Source organism: Polypterus senegalus, chromosome 9 (genome assembly GCF_016835505.1).
Source record: "Polypterus senegalus isolate Bchr_013 chromosome 9, ASM1683550v1, whole genome shotgun sequence".
Lineage (NCBI taxonomy): Eukaryota > Metazoa > Chordata > Cladistia > Polypteriformes > Polypteridae > Polypterus > Polypterus senegalus.
The window spans coordinates 30,269,874-30,283,829 of record NC_053162.1 but is presented as its reverse complement, the minus strand read 5'-3'; the positions used below and the strand labels follow the sequence as shown (position 1 = coordinate 30,283,829).

General features: G+C 38.4%; 1 protein-coding gene across 3 annotated transcripts in view; it reads left to right on the top strand.

Moving 5' to 3' along the window:
- The window catches only part of LOC120535177 (collagen alpha-1(XXVII) chain B-like), a 391,818-nt gene that overhangs the window by 276,171 nt on the left and 101,691 nt on the right, over positions 1–13,956 (top strand). For all 3 annotated transcript variants that reach the window (XM_039762832.1, XM_039762833.1, XM_039762834.1), the window contains exons 26-27: positions 2,598–2,651; positions 10,204–10,257. In XM_039762832.1, coding sequence (XP_039618766.1) covers positions 2,598–2,651; positions 10,204–10,257 — 108 coding nt within the window. The remainder of the gene's footprint in view (positions 1–2,597; positions 2,652–10,203; positions 10,258–13,956) is intronic.

Here is a 13,956-nt window from a genome sequence, read left to right as displayed (position 1 = left end):
AGTCTCAGACTGTGGTTCTGATTGTTTATTTGACAGTGACAAACATTATTTAGTGAAACTGGGTTATTTGTTGCACCATCCTCCTTGTACCTAAAGAATGATAGCAATATTTTTCTGTTTACAGTCATAAATTTTAGACGTTTTATATTTGCATACAACCTAAAATGTGTTTGTTTACACATACTGCATGTGTGGCAGCTCAATATCTGACCAGACGTGTCAAACCTTGAGAGTCGCTGGATCATATGAACTGAAGGGGCTGTACTTGGCTTTGAACAGCTGCTCCATGATAATAGTAGTCCACATATTTGCAGGAGACTTTTCAGTGATTCAGGTTTATCCAAAACAAGCTGCTGAGACCATACAAGAAAATGCACAGAACACATACATACTGTTTGCTGTTAAAATACTAAATAAGGAAGGAGCAAATAGCTGACAAGGCGGAAATTTGGGAGTGTAGACAAAACGTGTTCAAAAATGCAAAGCAAAGTTAGTTTGGACTATAGTGAGACTGTTCAGATGGAAGTGTGCAGTTACTTTAAGAAACAAGAATTCAAATTTATAGTTGAGTATAAAGATTGGCAGAGGGGCAAATAATATGTGAGAAGAAGAGACAGAGAGAGAAGCCCACTGAGATGTGTACAGAAGTGATGAGGAATGAGAAGATCTTAATTTTCATCTAGTTTAGTTTGTTTAGCACAGTCATTATGTTTAATTGCAATATTTTGAATTTAGGACTATTGTTTGGATCTGGTTTGATTCCTGTTTTGCCAACTGTTTTTCTGGATTTGCACTTTTGCTTGTACCTGTGTGGTTTTCTTACATGTACTCAAATTTCATTTCAAATAACTTTCTCACTATATACCACCTTGGCTCCTGTCTTGCAGCTAATACTTATTAAATAGCTTTACATTCTTTATGATCCTATAATAGAAAAACTGGACTCAGAAAATTAACTAATCTAATTCTTTAAAAATAATAAAGTATTCAATATACAATTCAGTATATACTAGCTGATTACCCAGTGGCTTCGCTCACTGAGTGCAAGGGAAAAAAATTAAATGTAGTATATAAATTATTAAACAGTAAAACATTAATATGTAAGAAGTAAAGATACATTGAGCACTACTGAAGTGCTTTTGTGTAAAGTAAACTTTAAAGGCGCTATAACACAACAGGTAAGTAGTACTAACAGCAGCTTAAATATATTTGGATCATCTCACAGTAGGAGATCCCTTGTGAAAGGTGCTTACACGACCAATGTGGTATAGAAATAACATTTTGTATGTGATCTTCCAAATTTCTGCCTGACAGCATTGCACTAAGTGCCTGTGATTTAAGAGAAAAATTATTCTGAGAAATGTGGACGCTGACGTTCCGTGCTTAACAGGCAGAAGGTCCAAACAATTCCCAAGTCCAATACTTTACATGAAGAGGTCATTACATCTTCTTAGATGTAAACCCTACATGTTGTTAAAAGAATTCAGCACTAAAGCAACCTTGAATGTTGCGGGGTTTTAGTGACCCGAACTCACCTTATGGGACAGTAAGTAGTCGTGCAGTGCAATTTACAGAGAGTCTTGCTTCGATGCTGCCGATTACACTCATTCGCAAAGATTTCCACTCTCCCAGGAGCTTACGGAGCACTCGAAGTGTCACAAACAGTGCGAGAAGAGAGCACGCTGCCCGAAACCAACATTCCAAGCCTTTCAGCGTCCACTTTGTTCTCACGACCCGTCGCCAATGAAGGCAGTCTTGTCTTCACATTGTTTACAGCTCAGCGCAGTTAAAAAGTAGAAAGATGCAAAACTGTTTTCCTCATCTCTTCTACTATCAAGTACTGGCAATTAAAAAAAAGTTACAATGTGGCAGTTTCCGCGACAGTGACATGGACGAATATATAAAACTTCTCTGTCAAAACATGCCTGGCGGTGGACAGCTCAGCGCTGGAGTCCAGAGAGGAGGGCTGGGAGAGGGCGACGCGGGGCACTTCTATGGGATAGATCGGCGTGTTTGTGTTTACTTCTTTTCAATATCAGTAAAATAACTCTCACACAAATAATAACAATTCGTAAAGATTATATAAAAATGGCGTCCACAAACGAAGTGATTAGTTCCTGTATTATATGTTCTGTGGTCATACGTAATTTCCGTTTCGCGTGGTCATACGTAATTTCTATTTCAAACGTCAAAAAAGAATTTTATATATATAGATTATTCTCACAAGTCCATCCTTATATTTTACTTTGAAGTAATGATCTAAACAAAGCTATAAATGTAGTTTGTATGTTTATCTATTGTCAAATCCAGCAAATCTCATTTCACGCTGTGTTTACATGTATTGAAAGTGAAAGCAGTGTTTTCACTAATACGGTTTATGGTGATTTACAGCTCTTAGTGCATTCCAGAAAGCAGCCAGCTTAGCACAGGATATTGGCAATGGTAGCATTTGCCATGTTTGTGTTACTTGGTCTCAAATGTCTACTGATGCCTATTGCCTACATAACTGATGTCACTGTTAAACTTAAGTGTATAGATGTTTTTCTTCCATTCATAAAAATGCTTACTCCTTTCCTTTTTATTTCTTGTTTTTCTAGGGTGATCGTGGTATAATGGGTGTCCCAGGACCTCCGGGTATAAAGGGATCAATGGTAAGGAGTAAGTTCTCTGTCTCTTCCTATCAATTTGCTTTGAATATACAACTCAAAAATATTAAACATAACCAACATTTTTAAACCTTCAAATATTAAATTGTAATCTGTAATATCCAGTGATTTACTAAAAGCTTACTGTATATATATATATATATATAGATATACAGAAATATAAGAATACAACATTAAAGTTATACAGCCAGTTCAAGTTCATCAAGGTCTCAAATTCAAATTATATACGTTAATAATTATGTTAATTATATTCTTGCTCATCATGGTGCCAAGGAGTAGTATTTTGCAAGTAACAATTTCTTTCTACTCTGTACACATGACAATACTACCTCTAAGTCTACTACTACTATTAATACTACTGTGTGTTAAATACAATTTTTAATCTTTATGATTTTGTTAAGCTCACACAAGATGTAATAAAAAATGAAAATGAGGTAAGACAAGGTAATATATACTGAATGCCACATACTAACACATGAGAAAAAAAACAAAACTGTAGTTAACGCAGATCCCATGTACTGTACATTGAACTTCTGGTCTGAACATCACAGTTCTTTCATATGCCGCTTTTTTCAGTAGCATTTTCGCGTATACTGCCGAGGAGGTTTGAGTCCATGATTGTGAAGAAATTGAACCATGGACAGATAATGGAGTCAGCGGCAATGCCATCCTTTTACATCTGCTATGAAGTCACTATCACAGGACAGTAATTCATACAAAACAAAAGTAACTTTAAAGCCCTAACATAGGACTCCTAAAAGAGAAAGACAATTCCCCAGTGATTGACTCAGTTATAGTCTAGACAAAAAAAAAAACAAAAACGCAAATAATGCACATTAAAATTAAATGTTACAAATTTTATTTGTATTTACTGCAAGCCAATCACTTCCTGTATTTTAAACTATTATTTCAGGGTAATGAATCATAATAAACTCTTTGGTGTTATATCTGCTTTTCACAGAGTAACAATTATTGATTATGCAAAATAAATAAGAGTGTGTAATGATGAAGTAGGTGTGGGTTCACACCAGAGGATACTTTTTGCCCTTGATTGTTACATGTTTTCATAGTTACAATTTTTTACTTATGTAGCATGTGTGGCAGGCGGCCGGAGTCCATGCCCAGCCAGGACACCCCTGCACACTATATCTAGGGTGAGCAGCCCTGGACAATGCAATACCTCCCCCTGGACACTAGACGGCCGCCCCCTGGGTTGCAGCAGTGCCTTGGTTTCCCACAGGGCTCCATGGGAATTGGAGTTGGGTGCAGCCCTGTTTGTTCCCGCAGGAACCGCCAGGGGATGCTGTGTTCAGGACTCCTGAGCCCGTGTGGGCAGCTTATCCATCACACCCGGAAGTGCAGCCAGAACTCAGTGATCAAGCACCTGGAGCACTTCCGGGTGAACTATAAAATGAGCCAGCGGCCACCACTCAGCGGCCAGAGTCGGGTGGAGGAGGACAAGGTTGCCTGGGAGGAGTGGTGGTGCCAGGAAAAGGAGTGCTTTGTGGTACTTGTGTGTTACTTGGGACTATGTTATGCCTGTGGGGTTCACGGGGAAGATGTGCCAAACAGGTGAAGAAAAATAAATAGTTTATTTTATTTTACCTGTGCCTCTGTGTCAATCTGTGTTGGGTCGAGCGCTATACAGCGCCCTTCTTACACATGTTAACAGAAAAAATGCTGGAATATGTCTTACAGTGTAAAAAGAAATTTGAATTAGTAAGCACTTTGATGTACTAAATGAGAAACTAGATGCTAATCCAGAAAGTTACTGGCTCACTAACTGTCTCCTTACCATTATGTGACCCTGAGCAAGTCACGACTCCTGCCTGTGTTTAACTCTTCGAGGGCTAATTGTTTTTTTCTTTTTTGTTTTGGCCAGTGGCAGCAGTCACAGTATGTAGCAACAGACGTCTGAAAAAGTAGCACCAGTATAACAAATTCTGCAAGTACCATACTGCTGACAAAGAAAGTCAAACTATAACATAACAGCGGGTTTTGTTGACGTTTACAGCTGATGACCGCCTCTATCCCGGATTTGACATCCGCCTCAACCCAATGTGTCGACATAAGTCAACACCCTCCCTGAAAGAGTTAAAAACATGTGGCCAGGTGTAGTACTGTATATCTGATGTTTACTCAAGAAAAGTACAAGAAAAATAAAGGCTGTTTGAAATATCAATGATACATTTAAAGATCGGGTTACTATACTGTACTGCATAGTTAATAAATATATAAATAGCTTAATTTAATTTTGAAATATGTGCTTAACAACAACAACATTTATTTATATAGCACATTTTCATACAAAAAAGTAGCTCAAAGTGCTTTACATAATGAAGAAAAATAAAAAGACAAAATAAGAAATTAAAATAAGACAACATTAGTTAACATAGAATAAGAGTAAGGTCCGATGGCCAGGGTGGACAGAAAAAACAAAAAAAACTCCAGACGGCTGGAGGAAAAAATTAAATCTGCAGGGGTTCCAGGCCACGAGACCTCCCAGTCCCCTCTGGGCATTCTACCTAACATGAAATGAAACAGTCCTCTTTGTAGTTAGGGTTCTCACAGACGCTCTTGATGGTCATGCAGGCTTCTGGCTTTTAATATATCACTTTTGGAACATCACGGTGCTTTGAGTAGATGCGCCACCACCAAAAAGACACCGGAAAAAGAAACAGAAGAGAGAGTAGGGGCTAGTACAGATTTTAGAGCCACCATGAATTGTTATTATAATGAATTGAAAATACAGAGTATCAGGATTAAATTACAGTGAGGTTATGAGAAGGCCATGTTAAAGTAATGTGTTTTCAGCAGTGTTTTAAAGTGCTCCACTGTATCAGCCTGGCAAATTCCTGTTGGCAGGCTATTCCAGATTTTAGGTGCATAGCAGCAGAAGGCCGCCTCACCACTTCTTTTAAGTTGTGTTCTTGGAATTCTAAGGAGACAATCATTTGAGGATCTGAGGTTATGATTTGGAATATAAGGTGTCAGACATTCCGATATATAAGATGGGGCGAGATTATTTAAGGCTTTATAAACCATAAGCAGAATTTTAAAGTCAATCCTGAATGACACAGGTAACCAGTGTAGTGACATCAAAACTGGAGAAATGTGTTCAGATTTTCTTTTCCTAGTTAGGATTCTAGCAGCTGCATTCTGCACTCGTTGCAAACGATTAATGTCTTTTTTGGGTAGTCCTGAGAGGAGTGCGTTACAGTAATCTAGTCGACTGAAAACAAACGCGTGAACTAATTTCTCAGCATCTTTCAGTGATATAAGAGGTCTAACTTTTGCAATGTTTCTTAAGTGAAAAAATGTTGTCCTAGTGATCTGATTGATAAGCGATTTAAAATTCAGATTACAGTTAACAATTACCCCTAAGCTTTTTACCTCCGTCTTGACTTTTAATCCTAATGTATCCAGTTTATTTCTAATAGCCTCATTGTATCCGTCATTGTCAATCACTAAGATTTCAATTTTCTCTTTATTTAGCTTGAGAAAGTTACTATTCAACCATTCAGAAATACAAGTCAGACATTGTGTTAGTGAATCGAGAGAATCGGGGTCATCAGGTGCTATTGATAAGTACAGCTGTGTGTCATCAGCATAGCTGTGGTAACTCACGTTGTGCCCCGAGATAATCTGACCTAACGGAAGCATGTAGATTGAGAAGAGCAGCGGACCCAGGATAGAGCCTTGTGGAACACCATATTCGATATCAAGTGTCTTTGAGTTAAAGGATTAGTTTGAAATTTTTCAAGTCAAAGTTATTTTTTTACTATCATGTGATGCATAAATTTGCAACAGAAAATTGTGTTCTTAAGTGAAGATTAACTGAATTTCACAAAATACAGTGCCCATAAGCCACAATTATTTTCTTGCATAAAGTCTGCCCAAAAAGCACACATTCTTTTATTTAAAGGTATAAAATATCGTTTAATAAAATATGGGGCAGAATTTCACTTAAATTTGTCTTCAGTGAAAATAAATCAGAAAAGGCCCAGGTCATTTTATTCCTGTACTCAGTAATGTCCAATTACAAGTGTTGTCCAAGGAAACATTACAATTTAGATTGTGATTGTGAATGTGATTAAGTCAATCAAGATGTTAAATGTATTTTCTTTGTCACATTGTCATTACTAACGAAATACAAAGTTTCCATTTCAGGTCTTGCACCTATCTAATTTATCAATTAAAGCTAAAGTGGACAAATTTCTGCAAATTGACTGCTTTCTTACATTCATAGAATGTAACTAATTTGCTAGTCTGTATTTTTTTTTCAATTTGGCCTTTATTTTGATGGCTTTACCATGTGTAATTTTTTGAAAAGTAAATTATGAACATCTTTTCCTGATCAAATTGTATGATTATCCTAAAAAAAGGTAAAATGGAGAGAATAAATAAATACAGAGAATTTAAAAACTCCATAAAGGTCTCCAGATGTGGGAGACATCAGTGCTAACTACTGTGTCACAATACCTCCCCAAGATAATAATAAGATGCAGATAACAGAGGCATCACCAACTACCCAACCTGCTTTGTTCCTTCTGCATCTATATGAGTTCATCATAAAATATCTGCTTAATTAAATATCTTGAAAGAAATTGGAGAGAAAAGAATGTAACCCTGCAAAACATTCTGATTATAATGTTAAAAATGAAAAGACTAAAATTAATGTGATGTGACATATCAAGAGCAAAAACATGCTATATAATTCAATAACCTATTTCTTTATCACCAAGAATTCTTTTCGTACTCCTTCATTCTTCTTCAAGTGCGTGTCAAACTAATTTAAGCCAAAACAGCAAACAATTGAGAGAACAGTTTTATACATATCTGTTCTTTCTGCATCAGCAATCTACAGTTCTTTGAAACAGGGAAGTCACAGCACTGACTTCTTGTCCACCAAGTGGAAGGAGCAAATCCCAGGCTTCCTTGCTGGCTTTTTCAAATTTAGCATCGATAGGCAGCCCTTCTTATTGATAGGTGAGGATCAAAATGCCACTTGGGCACGTTCTCACCCATAATGTCTCATGCTTGATATATTCCTGATATTGATGTGCTTTCTGAATGGTACTGGACTTTTTCAGACCTCTTGAATGGAATACCTTGAACCAGAAGTGTAAATGTGTGATAGGAAAAAAAAAATTGGTCCATACTTTAATGGCAAAAATTAAGGGTCTATAGCTTTCGATTCCAGTTGTGGAACTGGAAAGTTCTGGCTGAAAATGAGCACACACACCAAAAGGTAAACCTGGTACACTGCAGGGCCAATAGTGCTAGCCCTTACAGCCTGAAATAGTCCTGCAGCACAATTTCACATACTAGAAACAGCAATATTTTTCTAGATATAAATATAAATATTAGATGAAATAAGCTTTATTAATTCCATGGGGAAATTCAAATCCATAAAGTAGCAAAAACACGAAAAAAACAAGAATACAGACTCACAGAACAGATAATATAGCAAATCAATTGATCAATCTATAAATAAATAAACAAACAAACAATTAAACAAATAAATAAACTTAACAAGTACATTGGGTAGAAGCACTGAATTTTCTGATAGCAGTGGGAAGGAAGGACCTCCAGATGCGCTTCTTAGCATACCATAGTGGGATGAGCCTGTGGCTAAAAGTGCTGCAAGAGACCACCTCCTGGAGGGAATTGTTCATAATTGCATCCAGTTTGGCCACCATCCTCTTTTCCACATTTACATTTATTCAACCAATGCTTTTATCCAACTACAATATTTAAGACACAATGGGTTATATTTCTTTTGTTTTCCCATTGGATCACAGGCAGGTGAAGTGAGTTGCTCAGGGTCACACAGTGTCAGTGGTGAGATTTCAGCCCACAACCTCATGGTTTGAGATCCTAGGCCTTAACCATTGCACCACAGTGCCTGCCACAGCACCTTCCAGTGTGTAAAAGGTTTGCTCTGTGATGGAGCAGGCTTTCCTGATAAGTTTGTACAGGCATCTTTCTTTTTAGTTCAGGTTGCTTCCCCAAGAGACTGCAGTGTAGGAAACCTCACTGACCAATATGGACTTATAGAACATTTCCAGCAACTGGTTGTACATATCAAAGGCCTGAGTCTCCTTAGCAAGTACAGTCTGCTCTGGACCTTCTTGTACATCACCACTGTGTTGTCAGACCAGTCCAGTTTGTATTTATATGAATCTCCAGGTACTTGTAGCTCTTCACCACTTCCACATGCTCCCCCTGAATGTTGACTGGTTTCAGAGGCTTTTTTGGCACATTGGTAGTCCACCACCAATCCTTTTGTCTTGCTGATGTTGAGTTGCAGATTGTTGTTCCTGTACTACAAGACAAAGTTCTCCATGTCTTTGCTGTACTCCACTCATCTCCATTATTAATGCAGCCTAATATGGACATGTCATCTGAAAATGTCCGTAGATTGCACGCACTGTCGTACAGAGGGTAAACAGAAAGGGAGACAGGACAGTTCCCTGCAGTGCTCCAGTATTACACAACACCATTTCTGACACAAAGTTCCTCAGTCTGACAAATTGCTGTCAGTTGATCAGGTAGCCCATGATCCAGGAAATTATGGGAGCACCAAGATTCAGCTTCAGCTTTTTCCCCAGTCAATGAGGCAGAATGTTGTTAAAAGTACTGGAAACGTCAAAGAACATTATCCTGACTGTGGGCTAAAACTTTGTACAAGTGGCAGTAGGCTCTGCAGAACATGTAGATGAGAGCTTCACACCTATACGGTATGTGCCTGATAGGCAAACTGCAGAGGATCCAGATGTTAGGACCAGCCTCTCAAAGGTCATCATGATGTGCGAAGTTAGCTCAACTGGTCTGAAGTCCCTGTGATCACTGGGACCACACACAACGTTTTCCAAAGCTGAAGAACCTGCTGAAAAGTTAGGGAAAGGAAGAACAGGTGCTGAAGGACCCTGTAGACCTGGCTGGCACATGTTTCCAGCACCCTGGGGCTGATTCATTTTGTTCCTGAAGCCTTGTTTATGCTGATTCTTCCCAGCTCACTCCTCACTTGATCAGCAGAGACACATTGAGCGTATGATGAAAACTGGAAAACCTTCTGCAAACATAAGGGTTGTTATAAATATTTTGGTATTAAATTAAATTGCTAAGGGAAGCTTATTACTTGTTTTGCACAATATCAATTGGGGTATGCCCCAATGACCCTTAATGCAGAAATGCCACAGGTCAGTAGACATCCAGACCATCAGAGACCTTTGTATTGCCAATGCACCTTTGGAATAATTGCACTTCAGATATAATCTTCCAGTAACATACTGTTTTTTCCAAATACATTTTAGAAACCTTTTAAACATATCCAACTTCATTTATCATACATTAATATCTATCCTTGCATCAATGCTAACAAGTAATGATGAACATCATCTAATCAACTAATTTCATAATGCACACTCCTAGTCATTCTTAGTCAATGGTAGGAAAGGGACCTTTCAGTTAGAATCTCAGATATGTTGTAAAGAATATTTGCATATTAATGGTGATTACTTCTTTACTTTAGGGTCACCCTGGATTACCAGGTGAAACAGGACCCACAGGACCACCTGGCCCACCAGTAAGTACATTCTTTTCTTGTTTCTTTTACAAATTGTTTTAAAACTATTCATATATACATTACCCACCAGTAAGGCTTACAATACTACAATGTATTCAGATCAGATTAGATAACAGCTTGCTGGCAAATTAAGAGAAATATTTAATATCAGTACTCCTTCATAACAGTGGTAGTGTTGTCCCTGTCCCATCTGTATGTTTTTGATGCAAGTGGGTATGTGCATTACTCAGCATCACAGGTATAAAGAACTGTACAGCAACACTTCGTACATACAGTTGTTTATCCCAATTTGGCAGAGAAATTGTGTATAGATGTTTTGGAACATATTTTTACATCGGTTTGATGCAGTATATGGTTACTCTGAATAGGTTGTAGAGTGGGTTTCAACCCGAGTACCTTTCTGTGAAGGACAAATTATGACCCTTTTCAAGTTTTCCCTTTGTAATTGAAGTAAGCTGATATACTCAAATCTTGAAGGGTAAAAAGAATTATTTACTCTGATCCTGATAATAACAACAACTTTGGTAATGATTTCAGGCAAAATAAATTACCGTATTTACTCATGTACCACACGCCCTTGTGTAAGACGCGCACCCTAATTTTTACAAAGAAAATCACGAAAAAAGTTTTGCCCCATGTACGACGTGCGTTGTGATTGTATAGGAAGCATTTAGAGAGAGAGAGAGAGCGCTATCGAGCGAGAGTGTGAGCGAGAGAGAGAGAGTGAGAGTACGCGAGCAAGCGAGCGTGAGAGAGAGAGTGAGAGTACGCGAGCAAGCGAGCGAGAGAGAGAGAGTGCGAGTGCATTAACGAGAGAGAGAGCGCGAGTGCGCGACCCCAAGCAGAAGAAGTAAACATTACAGAATTACATTTCCTCGTGTATGACGCACACCTGAATTTCTAATGCTAATTTTCGGGAAAAAATGTGCGCGTGGTACATGCGTAAATACGGTAATATAAAGTACAGATTGTTTCAAGAAATGTATACGCATTTTACAAAGTAAAATCTATTATCAATTAAAAGCAAGATCTCAAGAAAAATAGCAATAAATATTGCATGTTGCAAATATTGACATACAGTTAATTATGTAAAGAGCTTTATATATTTTAAGAAGAAAAAGACCTTTATAACATAGGTATGTGCAGAAGCAATTAAACAAATTGTAACTATTAGCCACTCTGGATTTTTTGACATGTCGCTCTAACAAAATAGTATAAATACATTGCATACACTTGTAGTATTTTATAATAATTTGATTAGATTCCTATTTTTATGACAGTAGGTTTGGTTCACAATAGAGCTTCATATTTTTCCAGAACATAAGCAATGGTTATTTACATAAGCTTACATTAGCGTATTTCTTTCACAACAGCAGGCCAAAGTTGCCTTATTGTTATTTTTTAATCTTGAAATGTTTCTTCCATTATCTATATATTGTTTTTTTTGATAAGGGTTTGACTTTAATTAGACTTAGGCTTTACATTTTGTGAGACTACATTGTAGAACAGCATCCACTGAAAGTCAAACACTTGCATTTAATTATGACAATTTCCTATAGCAAATGTTTGGAGCTAGCATTGTGCAAGTTATTAAAAACATTACACATTTTTAAACAGTAGATTCAGCTGACATCAATTACCAGCCTGGTTCTGCTTCTGTCCCCTCTTCTAAGATTGCTCAGTATGTTAAGTGTGAGGTTATTTTTTAGTTTACAGTTTAGTTTCCCTTTTCTGCTTTTAAACTTTATTTCATGTGCAGGTTTATATAGTTATGACAGAAAATGTTATCAGGTCGGGTGAGGTCAAGGAGCATGTACTGGTATAGCGCATTGCCACACCTACCACTCGACAAAAAAACACAGGATACTAGTTGGCATCACCCCAGGCATACATGTGGTCCACAGGAAATGACCGGGCATCCACTTGGCCTGGTCCAGCCTCTTGGGTCCCCAGCAATGAGGTCCCTGTGAGCCAGATCACCCTCGGGGAATCGCACCGTGGCCATAACTGATGCCTCCTCACAATGAAGCAGTACCCAAGGATTCTCTGAAGAGACACAGTACCTAAGGAATCCAGTCTTTGTCTCAGGTCACTGGTAGCGTCCATATCTTGCAAATATATAGCAAAACAGGGAGCACCAAGACTCTAAAGACTTGGACCTTCCTCCTTTTGCAGAGATATCAGGAATACCACACACCCCTTTCCAGCGACCTCATGACCCCCCAATGCCCTCCTAATCCATCTACTGACTTTATAGGAAGAGTCACCAGACACACGAATGCCACTGCCAAGGTAAGTAAACCTCTCAATGCAGTCAACACTTTCTCCACAGACAGACACACTGCTAATGGCTATTCCCAGATGGTCATTAAAGGCCTGGATCTTTGTTTTTATCCAGGATGCTTGCAAGTCCAGACACTTAGAACCCCAATCAGAGCCTCCATTGGCTCAGCAAAGATCACAGCATCATCAGCAAAGCCAAGGTCTGTGAAACTCTCTTCACCAACAGATGCCCCACGGCTGCTGGACCCCCATGACCCTTATTATGTCCTTAGGCGGCAAGGGCTCTGAGGGCAGATAAGAAGGAGTTTGTAAGAGGAATCTGACACATCATTTGTGGTCTAGTGACCCATATCTTGCTTACAGAGGAATCAAAGCATTACACACATCTGAATCTGTTCCTCTGAGAGTCTCAGTTAGGGCATGTTCAATTAGCTGTGAACCACCCAATCTCATTGCAGAGGTGGTATACCAGCTGAGGGTAGGGAAGGCTACAGGAATCTGTGGTATCTGGAGTGAACCTCTCCAGGATGGTGGTAAGACTGTCCTCCTGCCATTACAAGCAGTCTTCACTTCAATTTGGTAGAAGGGCATTATCCCAACTGAGTAGAAAACAGGACTTGTTGTCCCAATATGGAAATGGAAGGGTGATCGCCTGGATTGCAGCAACTACAGGGGGATAACACTACTCTCAGTGCCTGGTAAAGTCCTTGCTAGGGTCATCCTCAATAGGATCTATAATCACTTACTTATCACTTGTTCACCTACCAGCGACTGGAGAAGTTTGGTTTTACGCCTATCAATATTCTATGAGATTTAATGTTCTCTACATCATTTATGAGCTAAACAACATCATTTAGACAACCTTGAACTAGCACTTATCATACCTTCTTTATCATTTTATCCAGCTGTTAATAATGTTAGTCTAGATTTAACCTAAATTTGATCACAGACATAAAAAAAAATTGACTGTTTGTAAAAATGGGCCATACTGACCCACATGTATAAAAGTAAACTGTTGATTTGTTGCTTGCTGCTACTAATAGTTTAGAAAACATTTGCATAGTGTAACATCCAGGGAGTTAGTTAATTGATTTGAGAGTGGTGTGTTTAATATTTTTGTTATTTCTTTAATCAGCCAGTAATCACATTTTTGTTTTTTCATTTTTTGTAACAGTGAGACATATCCAAAAATCTGTCGCAAATCATTCCTGACAGTCTTCTCCACCCATTCTACCCTGCCTGAACTCTCTTTTTCCCTTCTCTTCCACAATCCCCATTACGCTGTGATGTTGAGTATTTAAACTCATACACTTTCACCCAACTCTGCTCTATGATCTCGCCATTTCTCTGACCTTCCTCTCATTTACACACATGTATTCTGTCTTGGTGGTCCTACTGACCTTCATTCCTCTCCTC